The sequence below is a fragment of the Drosophila eugracilis genome, unplaced genomic scaffold (assembly GCF_018153835.1).
Source record: "Drosophila eugracilis isolate 14026-0451.02 unplaced genomic scaffold, ASM1815383v1 contig_415, whole genome shotgun sequence".
Classification (NCBI taxonomy): Eukaryota; Metazoa; Arthropoda; class Insecta; order Diptera; family Drosophilidae; genus Drosophila; species Drosophila eugracilis.
In genome coordinates, this window is record NW_024573278.1 from 236,785 (window position 1) to 256,677 (window position 19,893).

The 19,893-nt window shown below is 39.6% G+C and overlaps 8 protein-coding genes across 9 annotated transcripts; 1 reads left to right on the forward strand and 7 right to left on the reverse strand.

Moving 5' to 3' along the window:
* Window positions 1-473: 473 nt before the first annotated feature.
* Window positions 474-5,432, reverse strand: LOC108111809 (glutathione S-transferase D7). Of its 2 annotated transcripts, none has more exons than XM_017221409.2 (4): window positions 5,125-5,432; window positions 1,142-1,598; window positions 948-1,089; window positions 474-890 (listed from the first exon to the last, which is right to left on the reverse strand). In XM_017221409.2, exons 2-4 carry the CDS (start codon window positions 1,405-1,407, stop codon window positions 576-578), a joined length of 723 nt encoding a protein of 240 aa, XP_017076898.1. In that variant the 5' UTR covers window positions 1,408-1,598; window positions 5,125-5,432; the 3' UTR covers window positions 474-575. The 2 variants fall into 2 exon arrangements, with proteins under 2 accessions (XP_017076898.1, XP_017076900.1); XM_017221411.2 differs by lacking the exon at window positions 5,125-5,432 and adding an exon at window positions 2,076-2,860 and having other exon boundaries at window positions 1,142-1,354.
* LOC108111807 lies at window positions 2,944-4,094 on the forward strand. Its single transcript, XM_017221408.2, has 2 exons — window positions 2,944-3,270; window positions 3,402-4,094. Exons 1-2 carry the CDS (start codon window positions 3,031-3,033, stop codon window positions 4,017-4,019), a joined length of 858 nt encoding a protein of 285 aa, XP_017076897.2. The 5' UTR covers window positions 2,944-3,030; the 3' UTR covers window positions 4,020-4,094.
* Window positions 5,433-5,646: 214 nt separating the features above from the next.
* On the reverse strand, window positions 5,647-6,333 carry LOC108111718 (glutathione S-transferase 1-1). Its single transcript, XM_017221269.2, is given in 2 exon segments — window positions 5,647-5,841; window positions 5,843-6,333. Coding segments are annotated over 2 exon segments (633 nt in total). The 5' UTR covers window positions 6,317-6,333; the 3' UTR covers window positions 5,647-5,682.
* A 966-nt stretch (window positions 6,334-7,299) lies between these two features.
* On the reverse strand, window positions 7,300-7,959 carry LOC108111713 (glutathione S-transferase D7-like). Its single transcript, XM_017221263.2, has one exon. It carries the CDS (start codon window positions 7,957-7,959, stop codon window positions 7,300-7,302), a length of 660 nt encoding a protein of 219 aa, XP_017076752.2.
* Window positions 7,960-9,112: 1,153 nt separating this feature from the next.
* On the reverse strand, window positions 9,113-9,843 carry LOC108111712 (glutathione S-transferase D7-like). The gene has a single exon (XM_041818903.1). The coding sequence runs from the start codon at window positions 9,816-9,818 to the stop codon at window positions 9,159-9,161; it is 660 nt and encodes a 219-aa protein (XP_041674837.1). The 5' UTR covers window positions 9,819-9,843; the 3' UTR covers window positions 9,113-9,158.
* Window positions 9,844-10,606: 763 nt separating this feature from the next.
* Window positions 10,607-12,641, reverse strand: LOC108111717 (glutathione S-transferase D6). The gene is made up of 2 exons (XM_041818931.1): window positions 11,931-12,641; window positions 10,607-11,265 (listed from the first exon to the last, which is right to left on the reverse strand). The coding sequence occupies exons 1-2, from the start codon at window positions 12,556-12,558 to the stop codon at window positions 10,607-10,609; spliced, it is 1,287 nt and encodes a 428-aa protein (XP_041674865.1). The 5' UTR covers window positions 12,559-12,641.
* A 753-nt stretch (window positions 12,642-13,394) lies between these two features.
* On the reverse strand, window positions 13,395-15,215 carry LOC108111805 (glutathione S-transferase D4-like). Its single transcript, XM_041818927.1, is given in 3 exon segments — window positions 13,395-14,011; window positions 14,013-14,147; window positions 14,567-15,215. Coding segments are annotated over 3 exon segments (1,287 nt in total). The 5' UTR covers window positions 15,182-15,215; the 3' UTR covers window positions 13,395-13,474.
* Window positions 15,216-15,857: 642 nt separating this feature from the next.
* LOC108111784 lies at window positions 15,858-19,414 on the reverse strand. The gene is given in 4 exon segments (XM_017221369.2): window positions 15,858-16,624; window positions 17,533-18,027; window positions 18,029-18,379; window positions 19,165-19,414. Coding segments are annotated over 3 exon segments (1,308 nt in total). The 5' UTR covers window positions 18,146-18,379; window positions 19,165-19,414; the 3' UTR covers window positions 15,858-15,928.
* Window positions 19,415-19,893: the final 479 nt, after the last annotated feature.

Consider the following 19,893-nt stretch of genomic DNA (forward strand, 5'->3'; position numbering starts at 1 on the left):
TTTGTTGGCACCTCGTTCCCGTCCTTTTTGACCACTGCCAAACACACGTTAATCCTGTACATTTGCCTGAAGCCATTTGGAACGGTGTCCTTTGGCCACTGTTTTTGGGTGGCGGTATTTTTAAAATGTGTGTCATGTCGTCTTTTTGTGAGCGACTGGGCGCCAGTTAACAGCTCATTTTGGCCCCCTTTGAACCAGTCAATTCATCTAGATTGTTACACTTCGGAGACTGAAACAGCGACTGAAACTCAATTAAGTTAACTGCCAATTCAGATGAAAATCACATTTGAAATATCGTTTCAGCCAGGCCAGAGGATACTTATTAAGTTTTTTTAGTTATAAATGAAATGGGGAAAGGCTGAAGGACATGTATTTGATAAATCAGTAAATAAAGAAGACCTAACTGATTTACAGCCAATTTAAAAGGTTTTTACAGGAGTTGTCCATTCTTTTTTTAAGTTTAAACATAAGAGTTGATTTTTAGAACAACACGTTTATTTAATACAACACTTACACAACTGATACTGTATATAAATTATTAAGAATAACACTACTCCAAGGTATAAGGAGCCTGTCTATTGACTCATCTTGGCCTTGAACATATCAGCCAGAAGATTGGCCTTGCTTACATTCAACTCCTCGTAGTCAAATGGTGCCATGTGTTCCTTGCAACGATCGAGCCACAGGCGGATATGTTTATACGGTCGCAGTTCGAATTCGAAGGCTTCCAACTGGGAAACAGTCACCAATAAGGTAAGATCTGCGATGGTGAAGTGATCGGCGGCGGCATATTGTCTTCCCTCCAAGATTGAGTTTAGCCAGCCCACGGCCTCCGCCAGTTTGGCGCGCTTTCCCTCGTCCAAGGGAGCTCCAATAAACATTGTAGGGAACTAAAAACGATAATGGTTTTTGGATTAAAAATGGCATCATTTACAAATTGTATTTACATAGTAGTCCGTGAGTCGCATATAGAGTGTTCCCAGGTCGAAGTGGAGACGCTGGTCAACCAAAGCTCTTACTCGTATGTCCGTGGGATACAGTTCGTCACTTTTACCATAAGCTGCCACCAAGTATGAAAGAATGGCTCGACTGCAAGGAAAGGGTATCAGATTTGGGTCACGAATAATCCAAATGAACTCACCTCTCCCACAACACCAGACCCTCATCGTTCATTGTCGGTACACAGTGCTGGGGGTTCAAGGCCACGAAATCCGGTTTCAGTTGCTCCCCCTCTAGGATATTGACGATCTTCAGTTCAAAGTCAAGGTCGAGCATCTTGGCCAGCAGGAGAATGCTGCGGCAGGGCGGACTGGGCGGCAAGTAGTACAGCACGGGCGGCGACATCTTGCCACCTCTGAGGAGCAGGCAATAAACGAATTCGGTTACAATACGCTTCGTGTCGCCCATTGGCCAGAACTGGAATGCCAAGTTGGCCACACGCAGCCCCAAAAAACTTGGCGGTCAACGAAAAATAATCAATGCATCGATTTTGTTCGTCTACATTTAAGTAATTAATGCCAATTGTTCTTTGCCTAGGTCCTTAGACTTGCAAAATATGGGTAAACAATCTTTTATAGGGCTATAAAATGAAGTTTAGGCTAAAAGTAATAGTAAAATAGTAGAAGATAACAAAAAACTTAAAATTTGATAAAAAGTTAAAAGCTGAATAAAACATGTTGTTTCGTTGTAAATAATATTAATTTTAATTATTTGATGGAAAGTTTTTTCAGTACCAATATGTTTCAGATGTTGACCACCAAACAGCCTAAAAGTATGCAGTACGTTTATTTAAAAATAATGTAAAAATTCTAAGCAGCGTGTAAAAATTAATTTTTTTAACTTAAAGAAATAATACATTTGCGCAGTTGTTAAACCAAAACAAAGTGATTAATTAAGTTTAACTTGTTGTAAAAATACTAAAGGGAACTCTAGACTTCGCAACATATTCTCCTGGGCCAATTCTATCTGGAAATGGTAATCGCTGTCCTGTGGCCCGCACTTAATTGCACTCACTTATTTATTCATTATGGAATATGCACAGAAGGCGTTGGACCGGATTGGATACACCTACTCACACAATTCTGTGCACCAGCTTGTGCTGCACCACGGCCACCGAGTCGATGTCTATGCAGTTCCCCAGTATGCCGTCGAGTGTTGCCGTGACCGAGTCCGCGTAGCCGTTTGCTGGAGCTACTGTCGGTTAAGGACTAAATATGGACTCTAGAGAGGTTTAATACTGATGCTGGTGGAGGTGGAAAATGCGTGGGATCCTTATCCGGCGATGGAATCTGACTCGGCTGTCCCCAACTTGCCGACGTCGCTGTCCACGGATGTATCCGCTGTCTGACTTTTCCAATTTTCAGAGCATGTTGTCTCGCCAGCGCTGTTGCCGCTGTCTTTGGGCGCATTTGTTTTCGTTTAGTTTTCATAACGAACGTTGCCACGGACGACAGACCGCCCGAGTGTTCACCTGTTCGATGAGGAGTAGGAGTAGGGTGTGGGTGGTTCCGAAAACTCGGCCAAAATGCTCCCATTCGTGTCTAAAATTATACGTCTGCATAATATGTCAAAGCTATGCTTTCCTCTACCTTTTTATTGATTGCCAACAGATTTTCCAATTCAGAGCACCTGATAAAGTAAGGTGGTTGGGGGCCTTTGATTGGCATCACTTGAAACTCAACGTGTTTGCATCAAACATTTTTCGACAGTCACGACTTCATCGCGTGCTTGACATTTCTTAGGCTCACACTCAAGGACATGGACACGGTACAGTGGTAATTAGCCAGGACATAAATGTTTCAGGTGACTAGGTCTCATGGCCAAGGTATCATCTACCTGTAATTTTCCTGGCAGGTAAGGTCTGGAAGTATGCTTTGTTCAAAGAATAACAAAAAGAAGGGACCTTCAGGATTCCAGGAAACTATGATATTATTGGAAAATAAGATTGCAAAATGGCCGATCACAGCGAGGCTATAAAAGAATCGATTGTGGCTTAGCCAGGATCAGTTGTTTTCCTACGTTTAAGCAAAGATGTTGTTCCTGAAAGAGTGTAGATCCCATTTGCTTGTGTTCTTGCTGCTATTGATCCGGGGATCGCTATGTCTGCCCGCACTGGATGCAGCTCCTCCGGCAGCTACGCCTAATACTGTCGAAGAGACTGAAAATCTGGTCGATGGCAGTGGCGAGCCGGCTAGTGCTCCTCAAGAGTCAGCTCCAACAATAAGCAATGAAACGATTCCTCCAACTACAGAAACTACGGAGGCAGCGGTGGTAAGTGATAGATATTTCCTTTTAATTCAAATTATTTCCAGTCCTTTAAGTTGTATTTCATTATAATATGTTTCATTCAGGATAAGTTTATCCTTACTTGTTGTGAAAAATAATAATTAAATTTTCCACAGCCTGACAATGTGGCCAGCGGAAGCAGCATTGATCCTGCCATTTACGCCGGAGGAATCCTAAGCCCCGAGCTTCTCCAGCAGTATCTAAGTCAGTATAATGCCTATGCTCCGTACGCATATCCGACTCCTGTAGCGGGAGCAGCACCTGGCATTTACCCGTATCCGGGACCCATAGTGGTGCAGACGGGTTACGAGGGTCTTCTGATACCCGCAAATGTTGTCAGTCAATCGGACACAACCACTGTGGCGGCACCTGCTCCTCAGCCGAGCTCCTCGAATCCACTGCTTGTCTTCATATCCAACCTGATACCCTCTATCCTGATGTCTTCGCTCTTCCGCATCGCTGCCGTGGTTCTCTCCACCGTTGCGATCATCCTCTTTGGTGGGGCTATCACCAGTGCGCTGTGCAGGATCACTCCGATCTGCGAAATACCCGCCAGAGCTGTGGACATTCTGCGCACAGGTGGCGCCCAGGATGTGGGTCGTATGTTGGCCGAAGAGATGACCCCGGAACGAGTGCGCCGGGCCACGGTATTCGTGCGCAACGCCATCCGGAAGTATCAGCAACTGCAGAAGCTAGTGGAGGCGTCGGAGGCGGTGACCGAGTTGACCAACTAGTGGTTGCGTAATGGATATTAGGTTTAGTGCTGGATCGTAAATTAGGTGGAATGCAAAATATATACTTTTAATGAAGCTATAAAACCGATTTCACTTTTAATTGTCACAATGGAGTTCTAAAAAAGTTTTTTGTAATACACTTTCCAGAAAACGATTGACATTGATCTGAAAAATCTTTAAGGAACTTTTGTAGATTGATAGGTCAAATGATGACCATTTATGCTATTCATTTGGGGTTAGAATTTTGTAATAATAATAATTATTCTAATCATAATCTGTTTAATAATTTAATTCCATCTTATTATATATAATTCTCCCCCTCAGAATTTTTACCAAGAAGACTATAAATCTTATATTCAGAAACGTTCCCCCGAAAAATTCAACAACTTAACATAAGAACGGATAAAACACTTTTTCTCTAATTGTTTAATATAACTTTGAGAACTTCTTAGGCAACCCTCTCTCAGTTTTTATGGCACACACTGAACAATGTAAAATATGTGGGTACTTGCATATGTAATTTCTACTTGTTCAATGCCACAGGCAGCACGTTTGTTAGCTAACCAAACTCGCGATTGTTCTAATAGTTGGCCGGTCATCGGCCCAGTCCATTCTAAGATTACAAAGGGGGGGAAAGAGAATCCAAGTGGGTTTTATATGTAAGTGAAATCATAGCGTGCATTCATTCAACTGCAGTTGTGGTGGAAATGCAATTGCCAATTGTCGTCGTGAAACGCTCATGGAATTTACACAGCTAACAGAAACACAATCTCACTTTTATGAGCCATGTCAGAGATTGGAATTTTAAGTAAAAACACAGAGAGACTGATTAATGGGCTCCATATGTCGTATTGGAGATTTGGATAATATAAAGAGATCGCTTGTATTTATACAAATTTAAAATGATATTCTTTTTCGATATGAAATTAAGCTGTATTGAGTAAATCGTAAAATAAAACATTAAAATTGATCAGTAAATTCTTCCTAATATGCCTGTCTTGCCTCGTATGGAGTTGCCTTTTAAGCAACTACCCCAGACGCGTAGGTGTTATTCTGTAAACACTTAAAATTAGCCTCACGCATTTCAAACTAAAACTAATCTTACCGCAGTGTCCCTTCCTTAGGATACCTTCCTACAATTCACAAGACATTGAAAGCGCATTTTTGGCGGCATTCACAGTACCGTTACTAGTAGGCCCGCTCTTCAAGGGACAAGAAATCCACACGATATCAGATAACTTAAATACTAGATTTTCCTTTCAATACATATTCTTCTTATCCTACCAATGTTTGACCGTCGACAATGCCTAAAAATAAATAAAGTGATAAACTACAACGGATTTGCGCTAAACTTAGAATTATCAAGTTCAAAAGTAAGGCAAACAAAATACAAAAATTGTTATTGATAAAGAATTGAACGAGAGAAAAAGCATGATTAAAACATATCTACATATATAAAAAACTTAAAACATTAAGTATTTGTTTATCAATTTACCGAGTTACTGAAGAGTGTTAATCTTTATATGACTAATCAAAAACTCAATCTCTTAAAGTACAACTCGGTGCTCATAAATATTTAATTTATTTTGTATTTTTAAAATATAACCATAAAAGCAAACGTTGGGGCTGAGGTATTATAAGCTGTTATTATAAAAATATTTAATTACTCTTTCTGGATGAACTTCTTGATCATCTCGACACCCTCCCAGTTCTCCTCCCATCCGGGTGTAACTTCCTTGGCATTCTCATACCATCTGGCGACATTTGGATACTGGCTAATGTCGAAGTCCACCACTTCAAAGGTTGAAACTGAAGCCAGGAAGTGCAATGTCAGCCACAGTAAGGCAGTCACCAGCCACATAATCCTGATCCTCCAGGAAGGTATCCAGGAATGCAAAGGCTTTGTCCACTTTCTCCATTGCCTCAGGATTGGCTGACTGCTTGTGTCGTATCTGGGGATAGATGCCCTCAATGAAACTCTGGAACAAGGTGCCCATGTCAAAGTAGAGCCTCTGATTGACCACAGCCTTTTTCTCTGGATCGCTTGGGTATAGCGAGTCATCTTGGCCATACTTCTCCACCAAGTAAATCAAAATAGCACGTGATTCCCAGATTGAGAACCCATTGTCCACCAGAGTTGGAATGGTGTGCTGGGGATTAAGCTGCACAAACTCTGGCTTCAGTTGCTCCCCGTCCATGACATTCAATAGCTTCATGTTTAATTCAACGCCCAGAGCCTTGGCTGTCATTATGACGGAACGGCAAGGAGCCGAGCAAGGATGATAGTAAAAGTCCATGGTAAAAGGTCCTACGATTCTTACCGACAACTAACCACAAAGAAATAATACCAACTGCTTTTATAGGCAGAGCTAACGGAGGCCGAAATCAAATCGATTTCCATATATAGTCATCCAGTGTCGTTCGACTTTCCCGAGCGCCAACTTTATCGCTGATAACGAGTCAGTGTAATTAGAAGTGTTTAGCTAATGGTCAGGTAATGAACAAATATATACTTTTAGGGGCATATGAGTATGCGTGCAAAAGTTACGGCCACCAATTTGATTTCACTTAAAAATGTCATTTATTCCGAGCGATACTATTACAAATTGATGGTAGGTCGTTAGGGCTGTGGGACCAAAAGGAATGTCATTCAAAGCGAAAGGTCAATGTCAAAGGGGTCAAATTACTGGTTTAAGGCTATAACGAAAGGGAAAAGTAACATTGCTTAATACTTCTTCCAAGACTTATCCATAAATAATGTGATTGAAAAAATTGGTTTACCTATAAAAGCTTTTTAATTATTCGGTTTGAAGCTTCAAAAATGAGCTAGAAATCGGTATAACTTATCTAGTGATACAAATCAAGGATCTATATATATACCTTAACATGATGGAAAAAAAGTTCATCGACACTATAGTACTCTCTGACAGAGTATAAATGTCATAAAATGGCTTGCGACTGTCGTGACTGCATTTTTTCAGGTAATCTTAGATTGGAATAATCGGTGTGACTACCTTTTAATTTATTACTTTATATGTAAAAACTGTTTGTCGAAAATGACTTAACATACTCATAGTGGAGGCTTCCCTGTCCTTGAAGAAAAAAAGTATTAATTCATTCTTATATTGCTTTGAATTGCGCTTATTAAAAGAGTAATCAACCCAAATATTTCCGGAAGATAGCTAATTGCAATTTCCGATCACCATGATATAGCCAGCAATGAAACAAAAAATGTTTATAATTTCCATGAATCCATCAATGTTTATTTACTGACCACAGTTTACTTATTTCCTGCCAACTTAGCCTCCAGGAACTTCTGGGCCTGCTTCAGACTCTGCACATTTTCCTCCCAGCCTGGAGCAACCTTCGGGGCATTCTTGTACCACCTCTCCACATTCGGGAACTTCTTAAGGTCAAATGGAATGAGTTCGAATAGGGATATGCTGGCCAGAATGACGATGTCAGCTACGGAAAATTGGCTGCCGGCCAGAAAATCTTCTCCCTCCAGGAAGGTGTTAAGGAATCCGAGAGCCTTGTTAACAGCATCCAATTCCTGCTGATCGCCCAGCTTACCAGTACGAAAATAGGGGGAGAAGTACTTGGTCAGAGCTTCGAAAAGGACACCCATATCAAAGAAGAGCCGCTGGTTGATCAGAGCCCGCTTCTGGGGATCGTTGGGATAGAGTGGGGAACCGGGCTTGCCGTACTTTTCCACCAGATAGACGACGATAGCACGGGGCTCCCAGAGCACGAATCCATTGTCCACCAAGGTGGGAACGGTCTGTTGAGGGTTGATTTTCACATACTCCGGTTTCAGTTGCTCACCCTCCAGGATGTTGACAACCTTGTTGTTCAGCTCGACCCCCACAGCCTTGGCCACCATCTCAACGGCAAGAGAGCTCGGCGAACCGGGCATGTTGTAGAAATCCATGGTGGGCATTGCGAATATACCGTCTGAAGCACTGGATTGGAAAAGTAAACTGATTTGGCCCTAGCTGCTTTCACCTCTTTTATACCTATTTAATTATCAGCTATTGCCATGATTATATTCAAATATGAGTCTGTCATTCTTAGAGCACATTTTCAACGCTTTTCGTTTTGGCCAAACACCGATTAGCTGCGTCAATGTGAGCTTGAATGAAATGAGGAAAATCGTATGGATAACGAAAACGTTGTATTTGAGGGTGATAGCCAAAATAGCTGATTGGTATTGCGCGGATTATTACTCATTTCCCTGTTACAAAAAGTGATGCCTATATACAGGCGCAATATGAATATATATGTCTTTATATATAAATGGTTTAACTTTTGTATGTGACGTCAATGCCCATTTTAGGCCTTAAAACCTTTAATAATGTTCCAATTTTAAAACTTTTATTCGACGCCATAGTTTGTCGCGGTTTGTGGGCGATAGAGGGGGCGTCGTAGAATGCTGAAATAAGCATGTGCCCCTTACGAGTAACGGGCATTAAAAGAGCTAAAGGAGACTTGTTCACATTAAAAACTCTAAACGGCTTGGATCGGGTATCTTATAGTTTAGACGCTGATTCTGATTACTGAATCTTTGTATACAAAAATAGTGTTTTGTTGCATAGTGTAACTGATGAATCATATAAATCATAGTTATTCACTTCACTTAAGTAAACATGGCGATAGAAATAACGACTAGTACAATAGTTTTTTAAAAATCTTATCAAATGCTTAAGTTCATATCTGTGTTTGGGCCCCAGCAGTATGGCTCTCAGGAAGTAAATGATATTATTCAATTATAACGGTTACTCGAATAAATACATATTGGGTTTGAAGTGGAATATAAAATGAAATCCAGAGTTTTTACAGCTAGTTGATAAACATCCCTTAATGGTTTAACAACAGGTGGGGGCTGTGAAGTTTTACGCTGCTTCATCTGCTGGAAGGCCATTCATTTATAAATTGCTAAACCAAATATGGTATACCGTACGAATTAACTACAGATCATCAGTTTTTTAACATACTTTCTCTGACAAAAGGTGGCGCTTTGTTAATTTCCACAAGCAAAATGAATCTTAAAAATCGAATCCCACACAACAAAAAATGATCAACAAAAATTTCTTAATTAAATAATTTGTTTTTATTTATAATCTATAGTAGTTTCAAAATTTACTTCTTCTCTGCCAACTTCTCCTCTAAGAACTTTTTCGCCTGCTTCAGGGTCTCCAAGTTTTCATCCCATCCAGGAGTCACCTTCTGGGCATTGTTGTACCATCTGTCCACGTTGGGGAACTTTTGCAAGTCATAGGTAAACAATGTGACGGTGGAGACGGTGGCCAAGATCACGATATCTGCCACGGTCAGTTGGTTGCCGGCAACGAAATCTTGTCCCTCCAGGAAGGTGTTGAGGAATCCAAAGGCGGAGTTAACCTTGTCCAACGCCTCCTGATCCCCAAGTTGGCCAGTGCGGAAGAGGGGGAAGAAGTATTTACCCATGGCATCGAATAGGGTACCCATGTCGAAGTAAAGCCTCTGGTTGATCAGGGCCCGCTTCTGAGGATCTTTGGGGTATAGTGGGGAATCGGACTTTCCGTACTTCTCCACCAGATAGACAGCAATGGCACGGGACTCCCAGATAGCGAATCCATTGTCCACCAGGGTGGGAATGGTGTGCTGTGGGTTGATTTTCACGAACTCTGGCTTCAGTTGGTCTCCCTCCAGAGTGTTGATGAACTTGGAGTTCAGTTCAAGACCCAAGGCCTTGGCAATCATCTGGATGGCACGGCTGGTCGGAGCCATGGGCATGTTGTACAGATCCATGTTTGGCATTGTGGCTATATGGTGTGGAGTGCTCCAGTCGGAAAAATAAACTGATTTCGCTCTCTTTGGGGACTCTGTATTTATAGCAAAATGGCAAAAATCTTATCGGCAAAGCCCCCAGATAATATGAATAGTGTTTGTCATTGTTAGAACTCACTTTTTTGGAAGTGTTGATTATTTAAGGTAGCAGCACAACCATTTGTGACTAAGTAAGAAATATATAATTAAGTAAGAAAGCTTAAGGAAATCAATACTTAATATTTTATATGACTCACAGACCTATGAAATTATTTAATAAGCAATTAAGATAATTTTTGATTTAAGGGTAATGGATGTACTCTCAACTAAAATGTTCATTATTAATGGTTTTGCTTTCTTCTAGAAAGATATAAATAAGTAGAAAATAAATAAAGAACATATAAATAAAAACAATATAATAACCAAACAAACAAACAAAAGGCTTGACAGTGGGTCATATTTTAATGACTACATAATTTCTCAAATAAAATAAAATAAAAAGCAAATTATTTCTTAACATAGTTTTCTTTATTAATAATTTAGTTAATGCTTTTTAATTTTAAAACTTAACTGTTTAAAATAAAACATAAAGATAATATTTTACACATAATTCATGGTTAATCAAACCTTATCTTTTAGTCTTAAGAAATATAACCAACCGTCATGCTTTAATTTGAACTTTGAAATTAACCATTTCAACATTATAATTTAAGTTTTTAAATCCTTTAAATGTTAGAGAAAATGATTTTTGTTTTATTACATTTCTTTATTAAAAATATTTACAACTTGTCAATTAAGTTTTCTGCCAAGAATTTTTTGGCATTTTCAATTCTTTTCAAATTTTCATCCCATCCAGGAGTAATCTTCTGGGCGTTCTTGTACCACCTCTCCACGTTCGGGAACTTTTTCAAATCAAAGTCAACCATTTCGGTTGTGGAAACGGTGGCCAAAATAACAATGTCAGCCACGGAGAGTTGATTGCCAGCCACGTAGTCCTGTCCCTCCAGGAAGGTATTCAGCAGATTAAAGGCCACATTAAGTTTCTCAAAGTTCTCGGGGGTTCCTGGCTTGCCAGTCCTCAGCAGTGGGAAGAAATATTTGGCTATAGCTTCGTAGAGAGTTCCCATGTCAAAGTACAATCGCTGGTTGATCAAAGCTTGTTTCTGGGGATCTTTTGGGTACAAGGAATCATCTTTTGCGTACTGTTCCACCAGGTAAACTACAATTGCTCTGGTCTCCCAAACGACAAAACCATTGTCCACCAAAGTGGGAATGGTGTGCTGGGGGTTAATCTTTACAAATTCCGGTTTCAGTTGCTCCCCCACAAAGGTATTGACATTAATCGAGTTGAGTTCCACTCCCACTGCCTTGGCTGTCATTATAACAGCTCGGGTGCTGGGGGAACCAGCCATATTATACAGATCCATGTTGAGAAGAGCTATAAACAAAAATCAGCGTGACGACTCTCTGGAATGGTGAAAACAAACTAATTTGGCAGTGCACGAAATTCCCTCTTATGAGCAAACTTGTTACGAAGCTATCTACCCGGCCGTTTATAATTATCTCTCTATGTAGGTATGTACTATACGACAAACATTGTGGATTTTGTTAGCTTTGGAAATAGCAAATATAAACGACTTCTATACGTATTTAAATATAAAATATTTAAGATAAATTTAAATAATATTTAAATTGTTTTTTACCATCTTTACCAATCATAACTCACTGTCCAGCCGTTTGACATCCAATGTTTCTATTGTAATAATAAATGATGGAAACTATGATTATGTATGCTTTCCAGTAGTTGAGTTGGAACAAGTTTGACAGAGAACAGCAGAGAATCTCACTTATATAGCTTTAAGAGAATCTCTTTTTACCTCTCCAATTGTTTATGTTTGTTGTTTGGGTCAAGAATATTTATATTCTTTAGAGTCAAAGATAGCTGCTACTACAGCTATATTATGTTAATATTTCGACTTCAAAAAGTCAGACATTCGGTTTTCTAAACAAACTTCTTATATACATTTATTAGGGCATCTTTACATCAAAATAAATAAACTTATATTTTATAATTTACTTGGTTGCCCTGACGGGCCGCCTGACGGGCCTCGAAAAGTGCCTTTAGTTCCAAAAGGCCACTCCAGTTCTCATCCCATCCAGGAGTCACTTTCTTGGCATTGGCGTACCACCTGGCCACATTTGAGTATTTGCTGAGGTCGAACTTAAATATGTCAAAAGTTGAGACAGTGGCCAGGATGGAAATGTCGGCCACGGTGAGGTGGTCACCAGCCACGTATTCCTGACCCTTCAAGAAAGTGTCGAGGAACCCGAAGGACGTCTCAACTTTCTTAAAGTCCTCATCAGAGCCGGGTGTTCCAGTGCGGATAAGAGGAAAATAGTATTTGACAAAGCTCTCGTATAGAGTTCCCAAATCGAAGTTCAGGCGCTGGTTTACCACGGCCTGCTTCTTGGGATCCTTGGGGAAGAGGGAGTCATCCTTGCCGTACTTCTCCACAAGGTAGACAGCGATGGCGCGGGATTCCCAGATAGAGAATCCGTTGTCCACCAATGTTGGAATAGTGTGCTGAGGATTGAGCTCCAAGAACTCAGGCTTCAAATGTTCGCGTTCCGTGGTATTCACTAGCTTCTTATTTAATTCCAATCCCAGAGCCTTGGTAACCATGATCACAGTGCGGCATCCACTTCCACGGGGCGCGTAATAGAAATCCATTTTGCTTTTATTTTGTGTTATTTGCTGGAGAGTAAAAGCAGAAGTTATTGAAGCTATAATGGTTTCCGGCTTTTATAGCAATTCGGTTGTGAAATTACGTACATATCTCGATTCTACTGATAATAATTGTTTGCTCGACGCTTCTTCAATGGGTTCTAAACTAGAAACATTCTGGTGATTAAATGTAGTTGTGAAATCAACTTCTTATATATCCTTATCTTTGCTGTTCTCGATGGCCAAAACAATTACACTATCAATAAATCTTACATATGTTCTAATGACTTTTTATCATTTTAATAATTGGAGCGTTTTTCACTCTCTGAAGAGTGTGTATTCTTGTTCAGAATCTAAAGCCTGCCAATCAAGTCAAGACTGTTTCTCTATCCGTATGAACGTTGTTATCTCAGAAAGTAAATATAAAAACTAGAAAATTGGAATTTAGACTGAAAATCTAACACCAAGTTTAGCCTTCCCACGACGCCCTATTATTCTTGTTAGTGCTTTGCTTTACTTTTTTTTTAATCAGAAACATATTTCAGAAGTTATTTCTGGATTACGGTAATAGAGCCTTAATCATATGTAAAAATGTTTATTTTATGGCAGTCTTATTAGCCTTTCTTCTTAAAGCAGTTCCCTAACGACCTTGCCTACTACAACAACATGAAGAATGCGAAATCTCTTTTCTATCGAAAAGATAACGACTGAAAAACCCAGTAAAACAGCTTATTTTTTGGCAAATGTTTATGTTTATTTTTCAGGCGGTGGGCTGATTGTGTTTCTGATAAGTAACAGATAGCATTAGCCATATGCACGTTTGTAGAAGAAATAATGTGTTTTCAAAACATATATAGTTTTAAGTTTTTAGGAACTTTTATTAGACCTCTAGTTATAAATACAATAAATTATAAAAACATTATTACTTTGATGTTGCCTTTTGGGCCTCGTACATTGCCTTCATTTGCAGCAAACCCGCCCAGTTCTCATCCCAACCGGGAGTAATTTTCTTGGCATTGGCATACCACTTGGCCACATTTGGATACTTGCTGATTTCAAAGTCCACTACTTCAAAAGTGGACACGCTGGACAGGATTGCAATATCAGCCACGGTGAACTGGTTGCCAGCCACGTAGTCTTGGCCCTCCAGAAAAGTGTTCAGGAAATCGAAGGCAGCTTCGATCTTCTTGTAATTCTCTTCAGTTCCAAGCTGCCCAGTTCGGATGAAGGGGTAATAGTATTTGATAAAGGAATCGTGCAGGGTTCCCATGTCAAAGTAGAGTCTCTGGTTGATCACAGCACGTGTTTGGGGATCCTTGGGGTAGAGGGAGTCTTCCTTGCCATACTTCTCTACCAGATAGATGGCGATGGCGCGGGATTCCCAAAGGGAGAATCCATTATCCACCAAAGTGGGAATGGTGTGCTGGGGATTGAGCTTGATGAACTCCGGCTTCAGATGGTTCTCCCTCCGTAAGGCGCAGCTGCTTCTTGTTGAGCTCCACACCCACGGCCTTGGCCACCATGATAACGGTGCGGCATCCACTGCCGCGAGGTGAGTAGTAAAAATCCATTTCCGAAAGAGCGATTACTGTGTGCTATTCGCTGAAGAGAAAAAGCAGAACTGACTGTGACCAGCAATGGGTCTCTCTTATTTAGCACAATGGTTGCTAAATTTCATATCTCTCTGGAAATGATTAAAATTGATTGGGGCGATGTTCTCAAATGTAATTTGGAAACTGCTTGTCATCGTATTTTATTAAACGTATGCACACTTGTTGGATTTCAAATCTAAAACAAATCAGTGATTCTAAAAATAAATAGCAGAGGTGCAATTACCTCTTATCATGGGTTAGTGATTGCTAATTTTGGCATATGGTTGAATGGTTTAAATTCTGATTTTATTAAATAAATCCATTATTTATGTTTTAGAATTACAAAATCTTATGTATTTAATATTAAAGATATATATCCCCTGGACATCTATTTGGCTTCATTACTTTTTCTCATCGACCACCCTCTTCACATCCTGAGCACCCTGCCAGTTCTCCTCCCAGCCAGGAGTAATCTTCTTGACATTCTCATACCACTTGGCCACATTTGGATATTTGCTGATGTCGAACTCCAGAGCATCGAAAGTGGAGACACTGGCGAGGATGCCAATGTCGGCAACGGTGTACTGGTCACCTGCTACATACTCCTGTCCCTCCAGGAAAGTGTTCAGAAAATCAAAGGTTTCTTGGATCTTCTTGAAGTCTTCTTCACTGCCGTTCTCTCCAGTGATAAACACCTTGTAATAATAGTTGGCCAACGAGGGATACATGGAGCCCATGTCGAAGTAAAGTCGTTGGTTGATCACAGCCTGTTTCTGAGGATCCTTCGGGAACAGAGAATCATCCTTGGCGTACTGTTCGATCAGATAAACGGCAACGGCACGCGACTCCCAGATGGTAAATCCATTGTCCACCAGAGTGGGGATCGTGTGCTGGGGATTGATCTTGATGAAATCCGGGTTAAGTTGTTCCTTCTTCAGAGTGTTCAGAAGCTTCTTGTTCAGATCCAGATTGAGGGCCTTGGCAACCATGAGTACAGTGCGACAAGCGCTGACCAGAGGCAGGTAGTAAAGATCCATGTTTGAGGGACTGCGATCAGTTCGTGCTGCCCGATCGAGAGGAAAAAGAGAACTGTTTGGAACCCCGCGAATTTTTAACTATAAAGCTTCTTCCATACATATGTACGTAGCGACAAAAACACTGTTTATGTATGTACATACGTTTTCTTTGCTTGATTGCTTCTATTCGTAGTAGTGAAAAGTGCATGGGTATGTGTAGAACAAAATTATATCAATTTCTTCGGGCTTGTGTTCCGTTTAAAATCTGCTTTTAGAACTACTGGAGGTATGTACATATATACTTATATATATGTACCTCCCAATAAACATTTGTTTGTATAAAATCTGCTTCTGCTAAAGCTCGCAATTTGAGAAGGTTATAAACAACTCTCTTCGAAATATTAGCTGAAGGTCTTCTTTGGATTGAAAGAGAAGAATTTATTGCAAATTCTATCATGTTTGTAAACATTTCTTATTAACCTTTATAATATTTTGTGAGTTTAAAAAGTCAGTAATTATTTTTAACACTAACGAATGCCCTGCAAATATAAACAGCCTAAAAGCATTTGCGGTTCTGATTCCAATTTGTAATCAGTCAGATAAAAATTTAAGCAATTAAAAACCGATTATGCATTCCATTGAAAGCCAACAAAAGCCAACTATTTCTAGTTTATAAAAAACTACAATTTTTAACAGATTTACTTTACAATTATATTTGTTATTTGAATTCAACAGTTACATAAATACAATAAATTATTTTAGTATCAATTACTTTGCAGCCGCCTGACGGGCCTCAAAGAATGTCTTCATCGCCTGCAGACCAGCCCAGTTCTCGTCCCATCCGGGAGTCACCTTCTTGGCATTGGCGTACCATTTGGTCACATTGGAGAACTTGCTGAAGTCATACTCAACGATTTCGAAAGTAGAAACAGTGGCCAGGATGGCAATGTCAGCTACCGTAAGCTGGTCTCCAGCAACATAGTCATGACCCTCGAGGAATGTGTCGAGGAAGCCGAAAGAAGTTTCGATTTTCTTGAGGGCCTCGTCTGTTCCGGGCTTTCCAGTGTGGAAATAGGGGTAGTAATACTTGACGAAAGAATCGTAGAGAGTACCCATGTCAAAGTACAGACGCTGGTTGACCACAGCCTGCTTCTTAGGATCCTTGGGGAAGAGGGAGTCATCCTTGCCGTACTTCTCCACCAGGTAGACGGCGATGGCGCGGGACTCCCAAATGGAGAAACCATTGTCCACCAGGGTGGGAATGGTGTGCTGGGGATTAAGCTTCACGAACTCTGGCTTCAGCTGCTCGCCCTCCATGGTGTTCAGTAGCTTCTTGTTCAGCTCGAGTCCAAGAGCCTTGGCCACCATGATGACCGTGCGGCACCCACCGCTACCCGGCATGTAGTAGAAGTCCATATTAGAAAATGGCAACGAGTTGTTAACTTCTGGAATGAAGAACGAAAACTGAAAAACGGCAGTAAAAACAATTCCTTTTATAGGGAAATTTTTTTTACTTGAATATCAAAAAGCTTGTGAAATTATCTCTAACGATTTGTTTATGCTTGCTTGGCTCGGTCTTTGTTTGTCTTGCTTTTGAAAAAAATGCCCGTCACGATTAGAACAAACTTTTTCATATTTCGGGCAAGCACTTGTTATTTTTGGTGAAAAGACACGTATGTCGTGTCAAATAATGACTAATAGGGAGCACTGAAGAAGAGCTAATGATAATGTTAGGTGCATTATAATTATATATGTACGAAAGTCAAAGCTTTATAAAACATTTATGATTAGTTAATTATCGTAAAGGAAGTGAAGCGATTTTAGAGGATAAACTAGTGTGAGTCACAAAATAAGTGAGTGATAGAGTGCAGTAGGACAATATGAATTAAATAAAAACATAGATAACTTTAAATGTGTAATGAACGTAAATAATTGTGAAATTATAAATTAAATAAATTTCTTATGTTAATGTTTAAGCTTAATAGTTAAAGAAACTAAAAGGAGCTAAGACTAGGTATACCTCTTTAGGTAGAAATACCTCTGACAAGGGTGTGAAAAAGAAAATGGGTTGGAATAATAGATGTTACCCAAAGAGGTCTGGTCATTTAAGGAACACTATGTAAGTTATTATAACATTTACAATTAAAGTTGGCAAATAGGAATTGCGATTTATATAAGCTAGAATTAATTCTCTATGCCAGTAAAATACGTGTACATATTTCCAAAAATCATCTGTTAAAATCATGCCCATTGCCATTGCCATAATTTAAAATAATATACCGCTTTTATTATTTTTTACATAATATATTTAATAAATTTACATAGATTAGTGGAAATTACTTTGCAGCCGCAACCCGGGATTCGAAGAAAGCCTTCATCTGCTGTAAACCCTCCCAGTTCTCGTCCCATCCGGGAGTGACTTTCTTGGCATTGGCGTACCACCTGACCACATTGGAATACTTGCTGAAGTCAAACTCAACGACATCAAAAGTGGAGACGTTGGCCAGGATGGCAATATCGGCCACGGTGAGGTTGTCTCCAGCCACGTACTCGTGTCCCTCCAGGAAGGTGTCAAGGAATCCAAAGGCTGTTTCGATTCTCTTCAAGTCTTCGTCAGTTCCGGGCTTTCCAGTTCGGAAGAGTGGGTAGTAGTACTTTGAGAAAGCATCGGTCAGAGTTCCCAAGTCAAACTGGAGACGCTGGTTGACAACGGCCTGCTTCTTGGGATCCTTGGGGAAAAGGGAGTCATCCTTGCCGTACTTCTCCACAAGGTAGACGGCGATGGCGCGGGACTCCCAGATGGAGAATCCATTGTCCACCAGGGTGGGAATGGTGTGCTGAGGATTGAGTTTCACGAACTCTGGCTTTCAACTGCTCGCCTTCTAGGGTGTTGACCAGCTTCTTGTTCAGCTCCAAGCCAAGAGCCTTGGCCACCATGATGACCGTGCGGCATCCACCGCTACCTGGCATATAGTAGAAATCCATGCTGGAAATGTATTGTTTACCTTTGGAGTGGAGAACGACAACTGACTGAAACCGGCAATGTCAGGTACTTATATAGCCAAATGATTGGGTAATCTTTTATTGTGCCTCGTTATTTTTTTTTCATATTTTGGGTGCTTGTTAGTAGACAGTTCTGGTTTTAGATTTCGAGATTTTTAAATTGATCATTAGGTGAGTTTCTAACAATATAGAAAACTTCTTGGGATAACGCAATACCTGTAAAATGTATAAATGTGTTTTATTTTTTATAATATGTTTCATAAAAAACGAACTCTGAAGCCAAGTAAGTGTTAGCATTGGAAAAAAAAACCATCTTTGGATTAATATTAGTTAGTGAAAGCAGGAACACATAAGCGTATTTATTACTGAGGGGTGCTAACAGGTGATAATGACAATTTTAGGTGCATTCTCGTTGAGATTGATCTATTCGATATATTTTTATGATAAGATTATGATAACATTAATGGAAAGAAGGGTTATGAGTCATTTGATATGTACATATTTAGGGAGTAGGGTTGCTTTTTTAAGTAAAATTTTTTTGGTCTTAGTTTAGATACATCATAAACTTGAAAATAGGCCTGAAATGTTTTAATGCATTAGGGGTGTTCAAAGTAAGGTGACTCTTCAAATTGCCTGAATTTGAAATTTTTCGATTATCATTTTTTGTTTTGTTATATTGTAATTCTAACAAGTTATATTGGGTGCTGAGTTTTTAAAATGGATAATTAAAAACACAATAAAGATAACATCATAAGCGATTTGAAAAAAATTAGCTTTGACTCCCATTTGAAATGATTCATTATGCATTATATTTATTAATAATATAGAAATTGTTCCTATCAAATAAAATATATATGTATGTACATATTTTATACCTATGTATACCTTTTCATATATTTTCCTTAATATTTATTGCAGCTTTGCATGTATGTACATATGTACATACATATGTATGTATGTACATTTGAATGGACGGTTTAGTTTCTGTTGGTTATCTTTACCGTTAATTGAAGAGATAATGTGAATGACGAAAGTGTGGACACACTGATGTTCAATTTATTAGGATTTTATGTATTAACTGTTTTGAAAAGTTTTGAATTTAAAAACAGTTGAAGAAAATGATTTAAGTTTGTATTAAGCAAAGATATATATGATTTTTCTTTTTTCTTTCAGTATACATTGGAATATATCCAAACAGTTATCTGTGATTTCCAAAGCCGAGATCAGTGGAAGACTGAAGCAATGATCAGCGCAGCTGTACACAAACTGAGAATTGCCGGCAAACGGAATTAAGAAAGTATTTATCGAGTATATGTATGTACATATACGTGTGTACATCTATGGCAGACCGGCAGAAATAAAAAATAAGAGGCTCATGGAGACTCTTAGCCCCATCAATTCTCTTTGGCGATACCGAATCTCTTAGTTCCGGCTCTTTTGGTAGTTTTGTTTTTCTAGTGGGATTTCTTGTTTGTTTGTTTGTGACGCATACGTGGCCAATGCCGTCTAACTGGTTCTCTTGATCTGCAGCGGCAAACACTGTGACCTTTCTCTACATTTTACGCCAACTTTGTTTCGGCCTTTTTTGTGAATTAACCCAACCAGTTATTGGCGAACTTATTGTGATGTTTATGATCTCGTGTTTCCCATGATTCAGTGGTTTTCGGCATTATGTTCAAATGAGTAACTTTCGGAAGTCTGGGGGCTTGGGGTTTTTTGATTTCACAAGT